This window comes from Lepidothrix coronata, unplaced genomic scaffold (genome assembly GCF_001604755.1).
Source record: "Lepidothrix coronata isolate B3197 unplaced genomic scaffold, Lepidothrix_coronata-1.0 Scaffold58, whole genome shotgun sequence".
Lineage (NCBI taxonomy): Eukaryota > Metazoa > Chordata > Aves > Passeriformes > Pipridae > Lepidothrix > Lepidothrix coronata.
This window is the reverse complement of record NW_016690238.1, coordinates 893,267-911,612: the sequence shown is the minus strand read 5'-3', so window position 1 is coordinate 911,612 and position 18,346 is coordinate 893,267. Positions and strand designations below refer to the sequence as shown.

General features: G+C 61.0%; 1 protein-coding gene across 8 annotated transcripts; it reads left to right on the top strand.

Moving 5' to 3' along the window:
- The first annotated feature begins 1,307 nt into the window (after positions 1–1,307).
- On the top strand, positions 1,308–18,346 carry CELF6 (CUGBP, Elav-like family member 6). Of its 8 annotated transcripts, none has more exons than XM_017816827.1 (13): positions 1,308–1,553; positions 5,267–5,349; positions 12,001–12,049; positions 13,535–13,663; positions 13,748–13,827; positions 14,266–14,409; positions 14,765–14,909; positions 14,980–15,129; positions 15,593–15,655; positions 16,443–16,523; positions 16,630–16,773; positions 17,914–18,054; positions 18,271–18,346. In XM_017816827.1, exons 1-12 carry the CDS (start codon positions 1,409–1,411, stop codon positions 18,039–18,041), a joined length of 1,341 nt encoding a protein of 446 aa, XP_017672316.1. In that variant the 5' UTR covers positions 1,308–1,408; the 3' UTR covers positions 18,042–18,054; positions 18,271–18,346. The 8 variants fall into 8 exon arrangements, with proteins under 8 accessions (XP_017672316.1, XP_017672318.1, XP_017672317.1 ...); XM_017816829.1 differs by having other exon boundaries at positions 1,409–1,553; positions 13,538–13,663; XM_017816828.1 differs by having other exon boundaries at positions 1,409–1,553; positions 16,446–16,523.

Below are 18,346 nucleotides of genomic sequence, written 5' to 3'. Positions count from 1 at the left end.
GCTTGCACACACATGCGACTCCTTGCAGACACGCACTTGTGGACACGCTTGCACACACATCCATGGGGGCAGTTGCACACGTGCCCTCATACACTTGCACAAACGTGCACACAGTTGCACACGTGCATTTGGGTCCCTGCACACATGTGCACTCATGCACACGCTTGCACACACGTGCCTGTGGGTCCTTACAAGCACGTACATTGCTGTACATGCTTGCACACACGTGCACACTTGCACACACATGCAAATTGCACAGGCTCACACGCAGGCCTGCAACTGTGTGTGCCTGTGCGTGCCCTTGCCTGTACTTGCACACGTGTGCAGTCTTGCTGCCACACATGCATGCTTGCAGCATGTGTATGTGCTTGCACACGCTTGCACACACGCCACGGCACATGCTTGAACATACACACGCGTGCTTGTGTAGACTGGCACACACGCAGCACCCTTGCACACCCACGTGCCCACACAGCACACGCTTGCACACTCACACAGCTGCACACGCGTGGTAGTGCTGGGGAAGCTGGGCACCCCCAGCTGCTGCTCTGGGACTAATTAATTAATTAACGACCACACCAGGTATTAAAGTCGCTCAGTCTAATTACAGATTTTTTGGGTGACATGGGGTGGAGCAGGGAGGGGGTACATTGGGGGGCGATGAGGGGGATGGGGGGTTGCAGAGCATGCCGGGGTTGATGGGAGGGATGGGGGGGCTGATGGAGGTGATGGAGGATAATGAGGGACATAGGGGGCAATGGCCCGGGAGGGTGATGGGGATGATGGGGGTGATGGGAGACATGGGGGTGATGGGGGACATGGGGGGGTAATGGACCAGGAGAGTGATGGAGATGATGGCAACGATGGGGGCGACGGGGATGATGGGGGGGTGATGGGGGTGACGGAGGTTGATGGGGGGGCGATGGGAATGATGTGGGACACAGGAGTGATGGACCGGGAGGGCGATGGGGGTGATGGGGGGGCTCCGGGCCAGCCCGGCAGGGGGCAGCAGTGGGCGGAGCCCTCCGCCCCTCTCCCCGCCCCCCTCCCTGATTGGCCGCCGCTCCCTCATTATGCTAATACGGCGCGGCTGGGCGGGGCCGGCTGACTGACGTCACGAGCCCGCGGGCGGGCGCGGGCCGAGCCGAGACGAGCGGGGCCGAGCGGGGCGGTGCCGAGCGGGGCCGAGCGGGGCCGGGCCGAGCCGAGCGGAGCCGAGCCTAGCCGAGCCTAGCCGAGCCCAGCCGAGCCGAGCCGAGCCGAGCGGGGCGGTGCCGGGCGGGCGGGCGGTGCCGGGCGGGCCATGGCGGCGGCGGCGGCGGCGGCGGGCGAGGCGGCGGGGGCGGCGTTCAGCACCGCGAACAGCGGCCGGGTGAACGGGCTGAGCCGCCCGCCCGGCGCCATCGCCATGAAGGACCACGACGCCATCAAGCTGTTCGTGGGGCAGATCCCGCGCAACCTGGAGGAGAGCGACCTCAAGCCGCTCTTCGAGGAGTTCGGCCGCATCTACGAGCTCACCGTGCTCAAGGATCGCTTCACCGGCATGCACAAAGGTGCGGGGGCGCCGGGCCGGGGACACCCCCCGGGTGGGACACTGTGAGGGGGGCACCCGGGGATGGGGCTGGCCTGAGGGGAGGTACCGCTCAGGTGGGACACCCTGAGGGGGGGACGACTGTCAGGTGAGGTACCGCTCAGGTGGGACACCCTGAGGCGGGGGGGGGGGAAACCCTCAGGTGAGGTACTGCTGGGGTGGGACACCCTGAGGTGCAGTGCCCTGAAATAGGGGGATCCCTCAGGTGGGAGACCCCTGACATGTGGCACCTGAGTATGGGGCACCCCTGGGGTGGGACATCTTGCGATAGGGGAGACCCCTCCAGTGAGGGACCCCTCAGGTGGAGCGTCCTGAGGTGGGGGGAACCCCTCAGGTGAGGGGTCCTGTCTCTCAGGTGGGACACCCTGATGTGAAGACACCCCTGAGGTGAGGTACCCCTGAGGTGGGACGCTCTGAGATGGGGCACCCAGATGTGGGGCTCTCCTGACATGAGATACCCCTCAGGTGGGATGCTTGAGGTGGAGTGCTCTGAGATAGGGGAACCCCTCAGGTGGGACACCCTGAGGTGGGAAAACAGGAGGTCGAGGACCCTCATATAGGGGGACCCCTGAGGTGAAGACACCCCTGAGGTGGGACATCCCTGAGGTGAAGGCACCCCGATTTGAATACTACTCAGGTGGGACAACCTGAGGTGTGGCACCTAACTACGGGGCACTGCTGGGGTTGAACATCCTAAGGTGGAGTGCCCTGAGATAGGGGTGGGTACCTGTCAGGTGGGATATCCTGAGATGGAGCACCTCGAGACAGGGGAACCTCTGAGGTGGGACATCCCTGACATGGGACAACCCTGAGATGAAGACACACCTGAGGTGAGGTACCTTGGAGGTGGAACACCACTGAGGTGAAGACACTCAAATATGCAGCACCCTTGAGGTGGGATAACCTGAGGTGGAGCACCCCGAGGTACAGGTACCCCTCAGGTGGGACACTTTGAGATGTGGCACCCATGATCTGCAAACACCCCTGAGGTGGGACATGCTGGCATGGGGCACCTCTGAGATGGAGGTACCCCTGAAATGGAGGTACTTCTGTGGTGGGACACCCTGAGGTGGGGCACCCAAATGTGGGGCACCCCTGAGTTGAGTTACACTTAAGGTGGAAGTACCCTTGATATGGAGGTACCCATAAGTATGGGGCACCCCAAGGAGGAGATACCCCTGAGGTGAAGGTACCCCTGAGTTTGGGGCACCATTGAAATGGAGGTACACCTGACATAGGCCACACTGCTATGGGGTACCCCTGAGGTGGAGGTACATCCGAACTAGGGACACCCTGGTACTGGGCACCCCTAAGGTGGAGGCACTCCTGAGGTGAAGGTACATCTGAGGTGGGGGCATCCCAGTATGGGGCATCCTGGTATGTGGGCCCCCTAAGATTGGGGTACCCCAGAGGAAGAGGCCCCCACCAAAGGTGGAAGAACCTCTAGGATGGGGACACCTGGGGGGCACCCACATGGGGGGCACCCACCTGGGGTTAGGGTGCTGCCATCTGTCTTGGGGGCACCCTGGGATCGGAGCGCTGCAGGGCTGGGAGCACCCCAATGGATTTTGGGACACTGTCTGGGTTGGGGGCACCTGTCTGGCATTGGGACACCCACATGAGTTTTGGGTACCACTGGAGTTGGAGCATCCCTGGGATGGAGGCACTCACCTGGTATCGAGGCACCCAGCACAGATGGGGCCCCCCCTGCCTGCACTGTGCCCCCGGTGCTGTGTGGCACCGTGGCACGGGGTGCAGAGCACCAGCAACCCTGAGCAGCGACACACCAAGGGGCTCACACGGCACCTCTGGGGCCCTTCCAGAAACCCCCTCCCGTGAGCCGGGGTCTGTGGGGCTGGAGCAGTGTCAGGGCACCCCAGTGTCACCCAGGCAGGATCCACATGCTGTCACCGAGCCCCTGTGCCACGGGCAGCACCCGTTTCAACATGACTTTCGGGAAGCCGAAACTCGGCACCTGCGGATGTGGCCACATCAATGCCCTTCGGCCGTGGGGCGGCCGCCTGGACTCCACCATTCTCAGCACGGTGGCCTCCGAAATGTCTCCAGGTGCCTCTGAAGCTGTTTGTGTGCCCGGAACAATGGCATTTGCACCTTTCCAGGCCCCCTCAGCGCTCCTTCCATCACGGGCTTCAACGGCTGCGGCCCAGCCGCGTGATTAAATTGCGGACACTCCTCCAATTTGAACGGCATCCTCCCTCCCGGCGAGCCTCTGGAGCGGAATCGCTCCCGCGCCTGCCCTCCAAACTTCTCCAGAACACCCGGGCACTGTCCACGTTGTCGCCTGCAGGGAAAAGGGGGAAAAAAAAGAGAGAAAGAAGAGCGCAGAGGAGGAAGCCAATGTGATTGCGGATGGTAAACACTGGAAATGGCACCGGGACCGAGGCGAGCTGCTGTGCTGATCTCCACTTCCCACCCGCAGTGATTGTATCCAGGGGGGATCTCTCCTTGCTCCCCACGAGGGCAGATGTCCCCAACACCCCGAGGCAGGCGAGGGACCCCATCCCTCGGTGTCCCCCACCCTGCCGCCGCACTGCCTCTCCTCCCAGGCACGCTGATTGTACTTATTAAGAGTTATTAATACTTAATCAGCTGGCGGATTTAATTGTGCCAATATTAAAAATGCATCAATGTCAATTTTATTCATTAAATATTTACTTTGTTGAAGGAAAACTGTTTTGCTGCTGTTTTAATATCACTTTCAGATGCTTTTGGATGTGACCCCAGCAAACTGGGGGGGAGCCCTCGGGGAGGGAGCAGCGCAGCGGCGGCACGAGGACCGGGAATGCTCTGGGAGAGATGGAGGGAAGAGGACGGGACCCTGTCCCCAGGGCTCGCTTGTCGCCGCCAGCTCCGTGTGAGCGAGCGGTTCGGCAGCGTGAGTCAGCGTGGGAAAACCTCACCCCAGGCGCATTCCCGATTCCCGAAGCACCGCGATGTCGGAGGAGCTGGAGCGCCTTCGCCACACAAGTCTCATCCCAAGGAGGATGCTCAGGGCTGGGAGAAATGTGGTGGCAAGCCAGGATGCGTGGCCTTGACACTGAGAGATCTTCCTGGAGGACGTGGGCTGTGGCTTTCCCCAGAGCCTAGGGCTGGAGCAGCACTGCCCACGTGCTGCCTGCTCCTGCCTTGCTCCTTCGTCTATCCCACTGCTCCATCTCCCGCTCTGTTTTGGGGGTGAGCTGTGGCTGCACTGGTGCCCACCTGGGTGTCTGGGTGCCAGGTTGCCACATGCCAGGGTGCTGGGTGCCAGAGTGAAGGGATGCAGGATGCCATGGTGCTGAGGTGCTGGATGCCACTATGCCAGGTTGCAGGGATGCTAGATGCCATTCTGCAGCGTGCTGGAATGCTGGATGCCATGGTGCCAAGGGGCTGGGGATTCCACGGTGCCAGGATGCTCAGGTGCTGAGTGCCACCATGCCAGGATGCTGGGGTGCTGGATGCTAGGGTACCAGGGTGCCAGATGCCATGGTGTTGAGTACCAGGGTCCTGGGCTGTCAGGGTGCTGGGACACTGGACACCATGGTGCTGGGGTGCTGAATGCCAGGGTGCTGAGATACCTCAGTGGCATATTATCCATGCCACCAGTTCCCCGTGTGCCTGGGGCTCTGCGGCAGTGCCGGGCCAGACACTGATCCCTTCTCCCCATCTCCGCAGGCTGTGCCTTCCTCACCTACTGCGCCCGCGACTCGGCGCTGAAGGCTCAGAGCGCCCTGCATGAGCAGAAGACGCTGCCGGGGGTAAGTGACACCGGGGGGGTCGGGGTGAGCTGGGGTGGGGGCCGGTGACACCTCCCTGGGGCGCGGGAGCCACTTCCAGTGGCCGCAAACCGAGGAATCGATTTTCCTGCCGCCCGCGTGCTGTTGCGCCTTCTGTGGGCTCCGACCTCCCGAGCTTAACAAAGTGAAAATAAATATTTAATTATTCGCCTAAATAAAAATCAATAGGCCCGCGGGTTGGCTGGGGAACGTGCCGGGGCCCGTGAATATCAATCCCTGCCGCGGGTGCGCGGGGCTGGCGGAGGGGGACGTGGGTCAAGGGGATGTGGCTTCCTGAGATGTGCTGTCACTGGGGTTACTGGGCGCTAGTAGGTTTAAGAGTTAATAGCCCATTTCGGCAGCCTAAAGGAGGCGGGGTCAGGCCTTGCCATGGGGGAATCTCATCAGGCACACAGGTGAGGTGTATGGCTGCCGTAGCTGCTGAGCCCTTTCCACAGGGCGAGCACAGGGATGCGTGTGAGCATGTGCGTGCATGTGAGTGTGTGGGCACAAGCCCTGCCTGGGCACATGTTTGCGCACACCCCTCTGTGCCTGTGTGTTCGTGGGGGGCGTGGGGGGCATCTGGGCAGGTGTGGTCATGTGTTCAAACCCCTGTGTTGGTGCTCCCATCTGCGTGTGCTCACCTGTCTGTGCCTGAGCACACGTCACTGTGCTTGTGAACACTCCTCTGTGCCTGTGTGCCCACCTCTGTGCTTGTGCACAGCCACGGGTGCTTGTGTAGACACCTGTGTGTGCCTGTGAAAACACCCCTGTGCCTGTGCATGCACCTCCATGCTTGTGCACACCCACGTGTGCTTGTGTACCTCTCTACATGTGCACACTCCTCTGTGCTTGTGCATGCCTCCTGTACGTGTGCACACCCGTGTGTGCTTATACAATCCCCCTGTACCTGTGCTTACACCTCTATACCTGTGCTCACCCCTGTACCTATGCTCACACCTCTATACCTGTGCTCACACCTGTATCTATGCTCACACCTCTATACATATGCTCACACCTCTGTACCTGTGCTCACACCTGTACCTGTGCTCACACCTCTGTACCTGTGCTCACACCTCTATACCTGTGCTCACACCTCTATACCTGTGCTCACACCCCTGTACCTGTGCTCACACATGTATCTATGCTCACACCTGTACCTGTGCTCACACCTGTACCTGTGCTCACACCTCTGTACCTGTGCTCACCCCTGTACCTATGCTCACACCTCTATACCTGTGCTCACACATGTATCTATGCTCACACCTCTATACATGTGCTCACACCTCTGTACCTGTGCTCACACCTGTACCTGTGCTCACACCTCTGTACCTGTGCTCACACCTCTGTACCTGTGCTCACACCTCCACCTGAGCACCCCTCTTTCCCCCTTCCCCCCTCCCCTCTCCTCTTTTCCCTCCCCTTCAGGCCCCGCCCCCGGCGCTGCGCGGGGGGCGTGTCCAGCCTGGGGGCGTGTCCAGCTTGGGGGGCGTGTCCCACCGCGGCCTCGCCCCTCGGCCCAGCCCGGCCCGGCTCGGCTCGCCGGGGCTGCGGCCGCCCCGCCCCTGCCCCGCCCCCCGCGCAGCTGCGCGAGCCCAGCCGAGCCCAGCCGAACCGAGCCGAGCTCAGCCGAGTCGAGCCGAGCCCAGCCGAGCCGAGCCGAGCCGAGCCGAGCCCAGCCGAGCCGCCTCGGGTGGAGCCGCCGTGCCGGTCCGGCCGGTCCGGCCATGCAGCTGCCGCAGGTGCCGGCGCCCGGGCCGCGGCCGCCCGTGCTGTGGGTGCCCGCCGGGTCCAAGATCCTCTGCATCGAGGTAGGGCCCCGCCTTTGTCTGCCGCCGCCTCCGCTCCGCCCGGCCCGGCACGGCCCGGCACCGCCCGGCAGCCTCTGCCCGCGCCGGCGTGGGGGGGCTGAGCCCGGGGAGGTTGTAGGAGGGATGTGGGTGATGGTGAGGGGCTGTATCTGCTCCCGGGGATCGGCATGAAGGGATGTTGGCAGGGGTGATGGTGAAGGGATGTATCTGAACCCAGGGATGGGGATGGGAACGGGGATGGAGAGGTGTTGGTGAGGGGGTGTATCTGCTCCCAGGGATGGGCTGGGGGTGGGGATGAAGCAGCGTTGGTGATCAGGATGCGTTTGCACACAGGGTTCGGGATGAAGATGGAGGGGTGTTGGTGATCAGGATGTATTTGCACACAGGGATGAGGATGGAGGGGTGTTGATGAGCAGGGTGCATCAGCACGCAGGGTTGGTGTGTGTGTTGGTGTGCAGGGTGTATCTGCACCCATGGATGGAGGATGTGGGTGTTGCAGGGTGTATCTGCACCCAGGGATGAGGATGGAGGGGTGTTGGAGAGTGGGTGTATCTGCTCCCAGGGATGGGGATGGAGGGGTGTTGCTGAGCAGGGTGTATCTGCAGCCATGGAAGGGGTGTGTGAGTGGGGGTGTTGCCGAGCAGGATGTATGTGCTCCCAGGGATTGGGATGGAAAGGTGTTGGTGAGGGGGTGTATCTGCACCCACAGATAGGGTGTGTGGGTGTTGTTGAGTGGGCTGTATCTGCACCCAGAGATGAGGTGCATGCACTGGCAGGGCAGTTGTTGGTACTGAGGATGTATTTGCGCTCAGGGATAGGGATTGTGACTGTGTTTGTGTGTGTGTGTGTGGCTGAGAGGCTGTATCTGCATCCAGGGATGGGGAGGGTGTCGGCAGGGAGGTGTTGGTGAAGAGGTGTATCTGCATCCAGGAATGGGCAGGGTGTTGGTGAGGGGTGTTGGTAGAGGCTGTTGGTGAAGAGGTGTATTTGCAGGGAGGCTGTATGTGAGTGTGGGTGTCGGTGAGAAGGGTGTACCTGCTGCCAGTGACAGGGTGTGTTGGTGAGCAGGGTGTATTTGCAGGCAGAGATGGAGAATGTGCACGCCTGTGTTGGTGAGGGTGTGTATCAGCCTCCAGGGATGGTTTTAGTGTCAGTGTGTTGGCTGGAGGGTGTATTTTTCCACCCTGGTTTGTGTGTGCCTGCGGTTGCAGGTGTACAGAGGGCAGTGCTCGGGGGATGCTGTGCCCACAGGTGGTGCAGGGGGGTGGGCGTGCGTTGGCGGGGGTACAGCTTTGTCCCCCCCGGGCATGCACAGGTGGGTGTTGGTGGGTGTGCAAGTGTGCTGGTGTCTCTGTGTGTGTGTGTGTGTGTGTGTAAAGAGGTGCTGGGGGTGTCTTTGCCCCTAGAGACAGTGACAGGCTGTGGGTGTGGGTGCACGTGGGCCAGGGGGCTGGTGGTGATGGGGCTGTGAGTGTGTGCAGGGGGTGAGCAGAGTGCAGGTGTGCATGCAGGTATCGCACAGGCCCCCACACTGGGGGTGTGCTGGGAGCTGCTCAGATGTGCTCAGGTTTGCACAGGACTGCACCGGGCCCCAGTGTGGGTGGGTGGGGATGGGGTGGGGTGGGGGTGCTGCTGGGGAGTGCTGTGGCCATCCAGGGCGGTGTCCTGGAGTGTCCCTGTGTCCATAAAGGACTCCTTAGGGTCCCGCTGTGGGTTCTGCAGTGGCAGTGGGGAAACTGAAGCGAGGGCCGTTGTGTCCCAGTGCTGGCTGTGCACCCTGGGGCGTGTGCCCACGGCTGTGCAGGATCCACGGCCACGGGGAGGGCGTTGTGGGTGCTGTGTGGGTGCGTGGGGGTTCATGAGGGCTCGGGGAGTGCGGGTGCACACGGGGCTGGGTGCAGTGGGTGCGTGGCCACACGTGGGTGCGCAGCAGTGCTGGTTGTGCAGCGCTGCGTGGGCACGAGCGCGGGGCCGTGCCAGGGGTGTGTGAGTGGGTGTGTGGGTGGGCGGGTGTGCATGGAGGGTGCTGGGGCGTCTGTGGTGGTGCTAAGGGGTGTGTGGGTGTGTGGCTGTAGGGGGGTGTGGCTGTTCAGGGGGTGTGCCAGGGTGACCGTGCACGTGCAGGCTGTGTGGTGGTGTGATTGTTCCTAGGCTGGCTGTGTCCCTCACTGTGGGTCACCCCTGGGGCTTTGGCAGGGTGTTCCCATGATGGGTGATTGCCTGTAACCCAGTTTCTGTTTCCCTGCACCGGGTGTTGGCTGCCTGGGGGCCCCAGCATGACGTGGACACCAGGCTCCCACGGGTGCCTGCTGCTCCAGCGTCACCTGCCACCTCCATCTCGGCTCATTTGGATGCGTGGTGGCCTGCTGGATCCTCCAGCTGTTGGTTTTGAGGAGAAGGAGGAGAAGGAGGAGGAGGAGGAGGATGCTGGAGGAGGATGCTAAAGAAGGAACAAAGGCTAGAAGTGACCCTGTTCCCCCTGCCAGTGATTCATCATGGACTGGCTCTCCCCAGTGCCCAGGCAGTTGGAGGGGGCCAAATTTGGGTGGGGGACAGTGCCCAAGCGGTCAGGAGGTGGTTTAGCAACCCATGGTGACCCCTGGGCTGTGGGGCAGGGGTGGTTTGGCCATGGGGTGCTGTAGCTGGGGCTCTGTGGGGTGACGGTGATGGTGGGTGCTGGGACACCCCAGCCAGGGTCTCCTATGACCATGGCCTTGGGGTTGGGGAGATGGATGGTAGTTGGGAATGGATGTGTGGGTGCTGTGGGGGTGGAAAGGTGGGTGACAGGGAGATGGGGGATGGATGGGTGCCATGGGGATGGATGGGTGTTAGGACTGTGGAGGGTGCTATGGGGATGGATGGGTGTTGGGGGATGGATGGATGGATGTGCGTGTGTGTTGGGGATATGGATGGGTACTATGGGGACGGATGGATGCTGTGGGACTGGATGTTGGGGAATGGATGGATGGATGGATGTTGGTGATATGGATGAATGCTATGGGAATGGATGAGGACAGGTGCTGAGGGCATGGATGGATGCTAAGGGGATGGATGGGTGTTGGGGAATGGATGGATGAGTGTTGGGGATATGGATGAGTGCTAGGGAATGAGTGTTGGGGGATGGATGGGTGAATCCTGGGGGGAGATGGATGTGTGAGTGATTGTGTGGGTGTCTGGGATGGGTGAATGCAAGGATGGGTGTTGGGGGGTGGGCGGAATGGATGAAGGGCTGTTGGGCAGCGGTGGGTGACGGTGTGGACACGGTGCAGGGGTGCTGTGGGGACAGCTGGGCGCAGGGGGAGGTCTGAGTGGCACAGGAGCTGGTGCAGGGGGTCACCAGGCACCTCATAATGGGCATGTGGCAATGCCAAGGATGGCAAAACCCCCTTTTGGGGGTGTCCAGAGGCCGGGGCGGTTTCTCCCCAGTGTGGTGCAGCAGCCCTGGGGTAGGTTAAGCCAGTCCCCGAGGCCTGACATTTATAAACATCAGCCGCTCCCGGGGAATCAATACAGTTTAATAACCGGCGAGCGGAGACGGGAGACACATCAAAATGACACTCTGCGGCTCCGTAAATGTTATTCTAAATCATCCTCGCTGGGTTTATTGCATTAAGCACACAGCAGCGGGCACGGGAAATTTATTCCAGCAAAGGCCATCACGCTGGGAAATAGGGCTGGCGGGTCAGTGCAGGGGGAGCAGCCCCCCCAAAACTGGGGTTCCCTCCTCCCGGCTTCAACAGGGATGTGGGGGACAGGGGGTGCTGCTTTTAGGGTCTTGTTGCTGTCACAGCCTCCTGGGTCTGGGGTGAGCTGAATCCTGCCCCGCACAGGATGGATGTTCGGGGGGCTGGTGACATGGATGGATGAGGTGTCCCTTGGTGCCACCCTGTGCCACCCAGTGGCTTCTGGGGACTCAAACCCTTCCCTGGACCATCCCCAGCTCTGCGCTGACATTTCTCTCCACGTTTCCCTGGAGACGAGGCGGTTGCTGTGGAAACCTCCCTCCTCTTCTCTCTTCCCCATCCTCTTCCTCTCCCTGATGCGAGGGGGACTGGCTCTGCCCCCACGCAGCCCCGAAATTTGGGGACCCCCTCCAGGGGTGTGGTGGGGGCACCCTGGGATGGGGCTGCACATGCGCGTGGGGGCGACTGTCCCATGTGTGCTCGAGGCGTGTCCGTGTGCGCACCCCCGCGCCGTCATGCGTGACATCTCGCCGTTGCCGTGACGACCCCATCGAGCACATGGCTCGGGCTCCGCAGCATCGCGGGGGAAGCACGCTTGTTGCCATGGATACGGCCATAATTGTAGCATTTTTCGGCTAAAAGAGGGGAAAAAGGAGGGGGAGAGAGGAGGAGAAATGGCTCCATGGGGCAGCGGGCCAGGGCTGTGTGTGCCCACCCGGTGTGTCCTGCTGCACACACGTGTCGCACACGCGGGTACACGCGGCGGGGACAAGGATGGCCGAATTTGGGTGAGGTCTGGGGAAAGGAGGGCGGTGGTGCCGGAGGGGCTGGGGCTGGCGGGGTGCTGCTGCTGCCTCTGCAGTCCTTTGCAGTCGAGGAAAGTGGGCAGGCGGCCAAGCCTGGCACCGGCAGCCCGGCGGGCGCCTGCAGCACCGGGTGCCCATCCCTGGGGCCGGAGCATCGCCCTCCACATGTGGCATCCCCAGGTCGGCGTGGCCGCGAGCCCCGGATCTGTTCTTGCACGGCCTTCCCCTTGTTCCTGGCTCCCTGTGCCACTCTGGGGCCAAATCCTGCTGTTCCCCATGGAAAGGGTTCAGGGGGCACCGCACTGACCACCCACTCCCCCTTGTGTGTTGCAGATGAACCGCCCCATCCAGGTGAAGCCGGCCGACAGCGAGGGCCGAGGAGGTAGGTCCCTAGCCAGGTTCCCTGGCTGCCTGGCACGGACAGGGGTGCACAGGGTCACCTGGGGGAAATGGGGCACACGATGGCATTGCGGGGGCCACCGTGGGGAGTTTGGTTTGCGGAGAAACCATGAAAAGAGCTTCCTTTGCTGGTGGCATCCAAACCTGAGTGCAGAGCAAATGCCATCTTGTCTCTCCCTGCCCTACCAGCTGGAATGTCATCCTGGGAATGTCCTAACATCATCCTGATGTCATACCATGAGCATCTCGACATCCTGGGGGGCACAGGGAGAGCCAGCTGCTCTCCCACACTGCCTTTATCCACCAAACAAGCCAATTCCCTGCCCAGCATTGCCTGCAGGACCCCCAGCAGAGTCAGGGTGCAGGAGTTGGCTGCACATGGCCCGAGCCCCTCTCAAACAGAAACTGCCATCCCCCCACCCCGAAATTCTCCGTGGGCACTCGCAGCTCATAGGGCTGCACCGTTTCCAGGCTGAGGTGATAATGTGGGCAAAAATCGCAGGAATTGGATCAAAATCCCACATTTGCTGTGTCGCTGGGCAGGTAGGCGCACTCGGACACGTGGGATGCTCCCATGGGGCCCCCTGCCCTCGGCAGGACAGCCGAGGTAGACACCCCCCTATTCAAACCCCGTTATTAAACACGCTGGGAGCTGGTGCCAGCACGTCCCAGAGGGACCTGGCAAATAAATTACCCACTTACCGAGCGTACTTGGTGAAGCATTAAAAATCGATGGGCGAGCTGGGGCTCCTGGCTCCGGCCCCTCGCCCGGGAGGCGACACTGGGCCGCCCAGCCCGCTACCCCCGGCTGCCCTCGCCGGGAGATGGTTTATATTTAACCAGACAACACACAAGCATTATTCCCTTAACTAATTTTCCTGGTACCTTAACGGACAGAGCATTCATCGTCTCCTGCCATTATTTATTTATTTCCCCGGCAACGCTCTTGACAGGGCACCTTATTTTCTTTGTCAAATGCCATTAGCGTGCGGCGGGAGCGCGCGGCCGCACAAGACAGATGCTGGTAATAATCATGAAATTCTCATTATTTACTCTCCCTTCTCTTGTGTTTGGGTTATTGATGTCCCCCGGGCACGGCCGGAGGCTGCGGGTTGTTCTGTGAGTCGATCATGTGAAGGCGATCGCGGCTGGTTTGTGGGTTCTCTTTGTTCCCTGCCGCATCCCGCCTCAGCGCCGGGGGAGTCGGCCCCTCTATCCCTAGGAAAAGCCCCAGCTCCACTCCCTAAAGTGACAGCTCTTCCCAGCTTCACCCCTCAGCAATTTCCCCACAGGAGAGCTTTTCCCACCCTGGGTGTTCTGTAGGATGGAGGTGGTAAACCCAGGATTGTTGTCATTCCCTCCCCGTGCTCCGGTGTCACCCGGCTCTTCCCCTCCACACACCATTTGTGATGAGGGGATGGGATGGGAGGGACATCCTGCTCTGCAATGGCCTTGGTTTTGTTTTTAGAAGACAGGAAGCTCTTTGTGGGCATGCTGGGGAAGCAACAGAGTGAGGACGATGTCCGCCGCCTCTTTGAGCCCTTCGGCCAAATCGAGGAGTGCACCATCCTGCGAGGGCCTGATGGAGCCAGCAAAGGTGGGCTTTGGGGTGCTGGGTGGGCACCTTGTGGACCCACAGTGGCCAAATCCAACCTGTGCTGTGTCCCTTCTGTGTCCTTAGGTTGTGCCTTTGTGAAATATGGGAGCCATGCCGAGGCACAGGCTGCCATCAACAGCCTGCACGGCAGCCAAACCATGCCGGTAAGTGCCAGGCTCGCACCCTGCCCCATCTGACCCTGCCTAATCCCATCACCAGCTAATTTGATCGTCTCTCTAATTGGATCAAAATCCTACAGACCAGCAATTTGTTGGCCACATCACCCCGAGGTTCCTCCTTGCCAGGAGCTGAGCCCCAGAGGTGGGAGTGCGGGGCTAATTCCCTCCGTGCTGGAGATAGGGGCTGTTTAATTAACGCTGAAGGTCAAAACTGAACGAGGAGGGGAAAAAGGAAGCAGAGGTCAGGGAGCTGCCACCTGGGAGAAAAACTGGCTATAATTAGACCTCCCATCGATCGCTGGCTGCTGCCAAGCTGGGCAATGTCCCCGGGACCGAGGATGCTGCCAGCACCCACAGCTGGGGACACGTTCTGGGGTCATTGCCGGTGTCCTGCCATCAGCCCCATCTTCCCTCCTGCCTCAGGGCGCCTCGTCCAGCCTGGTGGTGAAGTTTGCGGACACGGATAAGGAGAGGACCCTGCGTCGGATGCATCAGATGGCGGGGCAGCTGGGCATCTTCAACCCCATGACCATCCAGTTTGGCGCCTACGGGGCCTACACACAAGCGGTAGGAGCTGCTGCACACCGGGGAGTTTTTGGGAGGCCCCGTAGCTGCAGGGGGGCTGGTTTGGCCCGTGAAAGTACCAGTGCCAGCGGGGGTGGATGCCTGTCAGGGCTGGTGTATCCCAGTCTAGGGGTACACAGAGGGCTTTACCCTCTGGGTGAGGGTGGCTGTAGGGCACAGTAGTCCCATATTTAGCATCGTCTGGGCCTCCTCCTGTCCCCAGGTCTGGCAGCAGGTGGCATTTATTCCTCTGAGTCCCCGTGGGCAGGTGCAAAGCAGGAATGCTAATTTACCCTGTCTTCTCCCTCCTCTCTGCCTCCTGCACTCTTTCCCCTTTTCCCCCCTTTCTTTCCCTAAGATCATGCAGCAGCAGGCAGCCCTGATGGCAGCTGCCCAGGGCACTTGCCTCAACCCCATGGCCGCCATCGCCGCCGCCCAGATGCAACAAATGGCCGCCTTCAACGTCAGCGGGCTGGTGGCTGCCCCCCTCACCCCCTCTTCAGGTATGACCCCCCTCCATGTGCCGCTCAGCACTCTTGGGGGGGCTGCCAGTGCTGACACCCCCTCCCGCAGGTACGAGCACCCCTCCGGGGATCAGCACGGCGCCGGTGCCCAGCATTGCCGCGCCCATCGGCGTGAACGGCTTCAGCCCCCTGCCACCCCAGACCAACGGGCAGCCCGCCTCCGACACCATCTACACCAACGGCATCCACCCCTACCCAGGTACCCTCCTCCACTGCCCGGGGGCTCTGCCACGGCTCCCAGGGCTGGGGACATCCCTCGGGGCTGGGAACATCCCCCGGGGCTGTGGGTGCTCCCTGGGCCTGGGGACATCCCCCAGGGCTGTGGACGCTCCCTGAGCCTGGGGACATCCCTCTGGGCTGTGGACGCTCCCTGAGCCTGGGGACATCCCTCTGGGCTGGGGACACATGCTTAGCTCATGCTGGACGCTCCAGGGGTGCTTCCCACTTCGGGAATACGCTGGATAGACCAGTCGTGTGCTGATCCCTACTGAATTCCCTCCTCCCATGGTGTTGTGAGCGGTACAGGGAAGAGGGAATTCGGGCAGGAAACAGCTCTGCCCCTCCGTGGTGGCACTTAGCCCAGCCCTTTCCCATGGGAGCTGTGCATCCCTGGCTTTCTCTGGCTTATTCTCTCTTCCTTTTTCTTTCTTTTCTCTTCCCAGCTCAAAGCCCCACGGTGGCAGACCCCCTCCAGCAGGCCTATGCCGGCATGCAGCACTATGCAGGTCTCAAACTCCGCTTCCCTCTCCTTCCCTCTCTCCCCTCTTTGCTCCTCACCCTTAATTTTGGGAGTTGAATGTCACCGTGGGGTTGAACATTGGATTGAGGCAGTGTACGTGGGCACGGAGTGATGAGGGGAGCAGCAGGTGCTGTGCCCTGGCAGGAGCTCCAGGGCAGTGATGAGGGTGATGCCAATGAAAGCACCATCCCCTCATCCCACCAACATGGATGTGCTCCTGGCCCGGCCCTCCGTGCAAATTTTGGATGGGGGAAAGAGAGTTTTAATGTCCATGGAACTGAGAGAACTCTGTGGAGAGGCCTGGCAGTGGCACCTAGGAGAGGGGGCAAGGTTTGGGAGGTAACGGAGACACCAGAAGTCCTTGATGTTCGTCATGTGGCCAAATCTGACGGCCAAGGGGATGGGCTGTGGGGAGAAGGGAGTCAAAGCCTCCCATGGAAGTATGTGGAGCCCAGCAGCCATTTCTTTATGAGCACTGACAGAAACGTCCAGATTTTCAACAGAAAATCAAGTTTTGGACCCCAAATGTTTGGGGTTTTTCAATCGAAAGTGCCATCTTTCCTCAGCCTTGAGTCTGTATTACTGCTATCACAAACATCCCTCCTGGGGGAGCCATCCCTGGTGTGCCAGGAAGGGTGGGAAAGGCAGAGCCAGCAGCCCTGGGGCAGGAGAGGCACCTCCATTGCAGGTGACAGTGGGGCACATCCCCATCCCAGCCCTTCCCGGGGCTGGGACGGATGCCGTGGCCTCAGCTCCGTGTTTCTCTCTTCCAGCAGCATATCCCACTGCCTATGCTCCCATCAGCCAAGCCTTTCCCCAGCAGGCACCGCTCATCCCGCAGCAGCAGCGAGAAGGTGAGGGGTGGGGGTCACCCCTCCGTGGGGCCGGGGGCTCCTCGGTGTCCCCCCAGGGTGATCCCACCTCGTGGCTCACGTGTGCTGTCCTTTGTGTGTCACCCAGGTCCCGAGGGCTGTAACCTGTTTATTTATCACCTGCCCCAGGAGTTCGGGGACGCGGAGCTCACGCAGATGTTCTTGCCTTTCGGCAACGTCATCTCTGCCAAAGTCTTTGTGGACCGTGCCACCAACCAGAGTAAATGCTTTGGTAAGTCCCGGGGTGTGGCTCTCCCTGGTGTCCCAGCTCGGGGCTCCAGCTGTCCTCAGCATCCCAGCTCAGAGGTCCAACTCTCCTCAGCATCCCAGCCTGGAGTTCTGCTTCTTCCTCAACATCCCAACTCAAGGGTCCAGGTCTCCTCAGTATCCCAGCCCAAGGGTTCAGGTTTCCTCAGCTTCCCAGCTTAGAGATCCAGCTCTCCTCAATATCCCAACTCTCTCCAGTCTCCAGCCTGGGGGTCCCATTCTCCCTCCTTGGCTCTTCCCAGTGTTCCCAGCTCAGGGGTCTGGCTCCACCCAGTATCCCCATGTTGGGGGTCTGGCTGTCTCCAGTGTCCCCAACTCAGGGGTCTGAGCATCTCCATCTTGGGGGTCCATCTCTCCCCAGTGTCTCTGCTTGGGAGTCCATCTCTCTCCAGCATCATTTTGGAGTCTGTCTCTTCCCTGGTCTCCAGCTCAGATGTCCATGTCTCCCTGTTATCCCTAGCTCAGGAATTCATCTCTCTCTCTCACAGACCTTGGTGTCCCCACAGACCCTGTCACCTTGGTGTCCCCATAGACTCTGTCACCTCAGTGGTGTCTTTGGAGGCCCCATCACCTGAGTGTCCCAACAGACCCCGTCAGTCTTGTGTCCCCACAGACCTGCAGGCCTTGGTTTCCCCACAGATCCTGCAGCCCCCCAGTGTCCCTGCAGCCCCCATCACCTTGGTGTTCCCACAGACCCTCAGACCTTGGTGTCGCCACAGATCCTGTCACCTCAGTGTCCCTGCAGCCCCCATCACCTTGGTGTCCTCACAATCCCCACCAATTTGACAGACCCTGTCACCCCAGTGACCCCACAAATCCAATCCCGTAGTGTCCCTGCAGACCACTGCAGTGTCCCTGTGGACCCTCCTATGCTGGTGTCCCCACAGACCCTGTCACCTCAATGTCCCTGCAGACCTTGGTGTCCCCGAACACGCCGTCAGCCTGTCACCCGGTCCCCTGCAATCCGGGGCTGTGCTGTCACCCCACAACTCCCTCTCCCAGCACCCCTAACACAGGAGCATCCTGTGGGATTTCAGTGCCTGTGCTGAGGTGAAGCAGCTGCCTGTGATGTCTGTGGTGACAAACCCCGCTGTCCCCTCCGCAGGTTTCGTCAGTTTTGACAATCCGACGAGCGCCCAGGCGGCCATTCAGGCCATGAATGGCTTCCAGATTGGCATGAAGAGGCTAAAAGTCCAGCTAAAGCGGCCGAAAGATGCCAACAGACCCTACTGACCCCAGCAGAGAGGTAGGGGGGGGCCGGCCCGCGGTGCCCGGGGGGGTCGTGGCAGTCGGGGTGGGCCCCCCCAGGGCATCGCTGTGTTATGTCCCTGAGCGTGTGCAGGGATCTCTGTGCCTGGGACCCTCTGTGTGCGTGTTCCCAATGGATTTGGGTCCTTCCCTGCCTCCTTCCCTCCCTCCAACCCCCAGGAACCAGGCTAACAGCCCCTTCCCTCTTTTTCAGGTCGGGCGTCCCGCGGTGTCTGACGACTTTCCCCTTCCCCAAGTGCAGTATCCAAACCCGTAACTCTCTTTCTTTG

Excerpts from the sequence above, each read along its gene's own strand:
- CELF6 (XM_017816827.1), top strand. The coding sequence starts at position 1,409 with ATGAAGGACCACGACGCCATCAAGCTGTTCGTGGGGCAGATCCCGCGC. Across the intron at positions 14,410-14,764 it reads ACGGGGCCTACACACAAGCG|ATCATGCAGCAGCAGGCAGC; the intron begins GTAGGAGCTGCT and ends TCTTTCCCTAAG. Across the intron at positions 15,130-15,592 it reads CGGCATCCACCCCTACCCAG|CTCAAAGCCCCACGGTGGCA; the intron begins GTACCCTCCTCC and ends TTCTCTTCCCAG.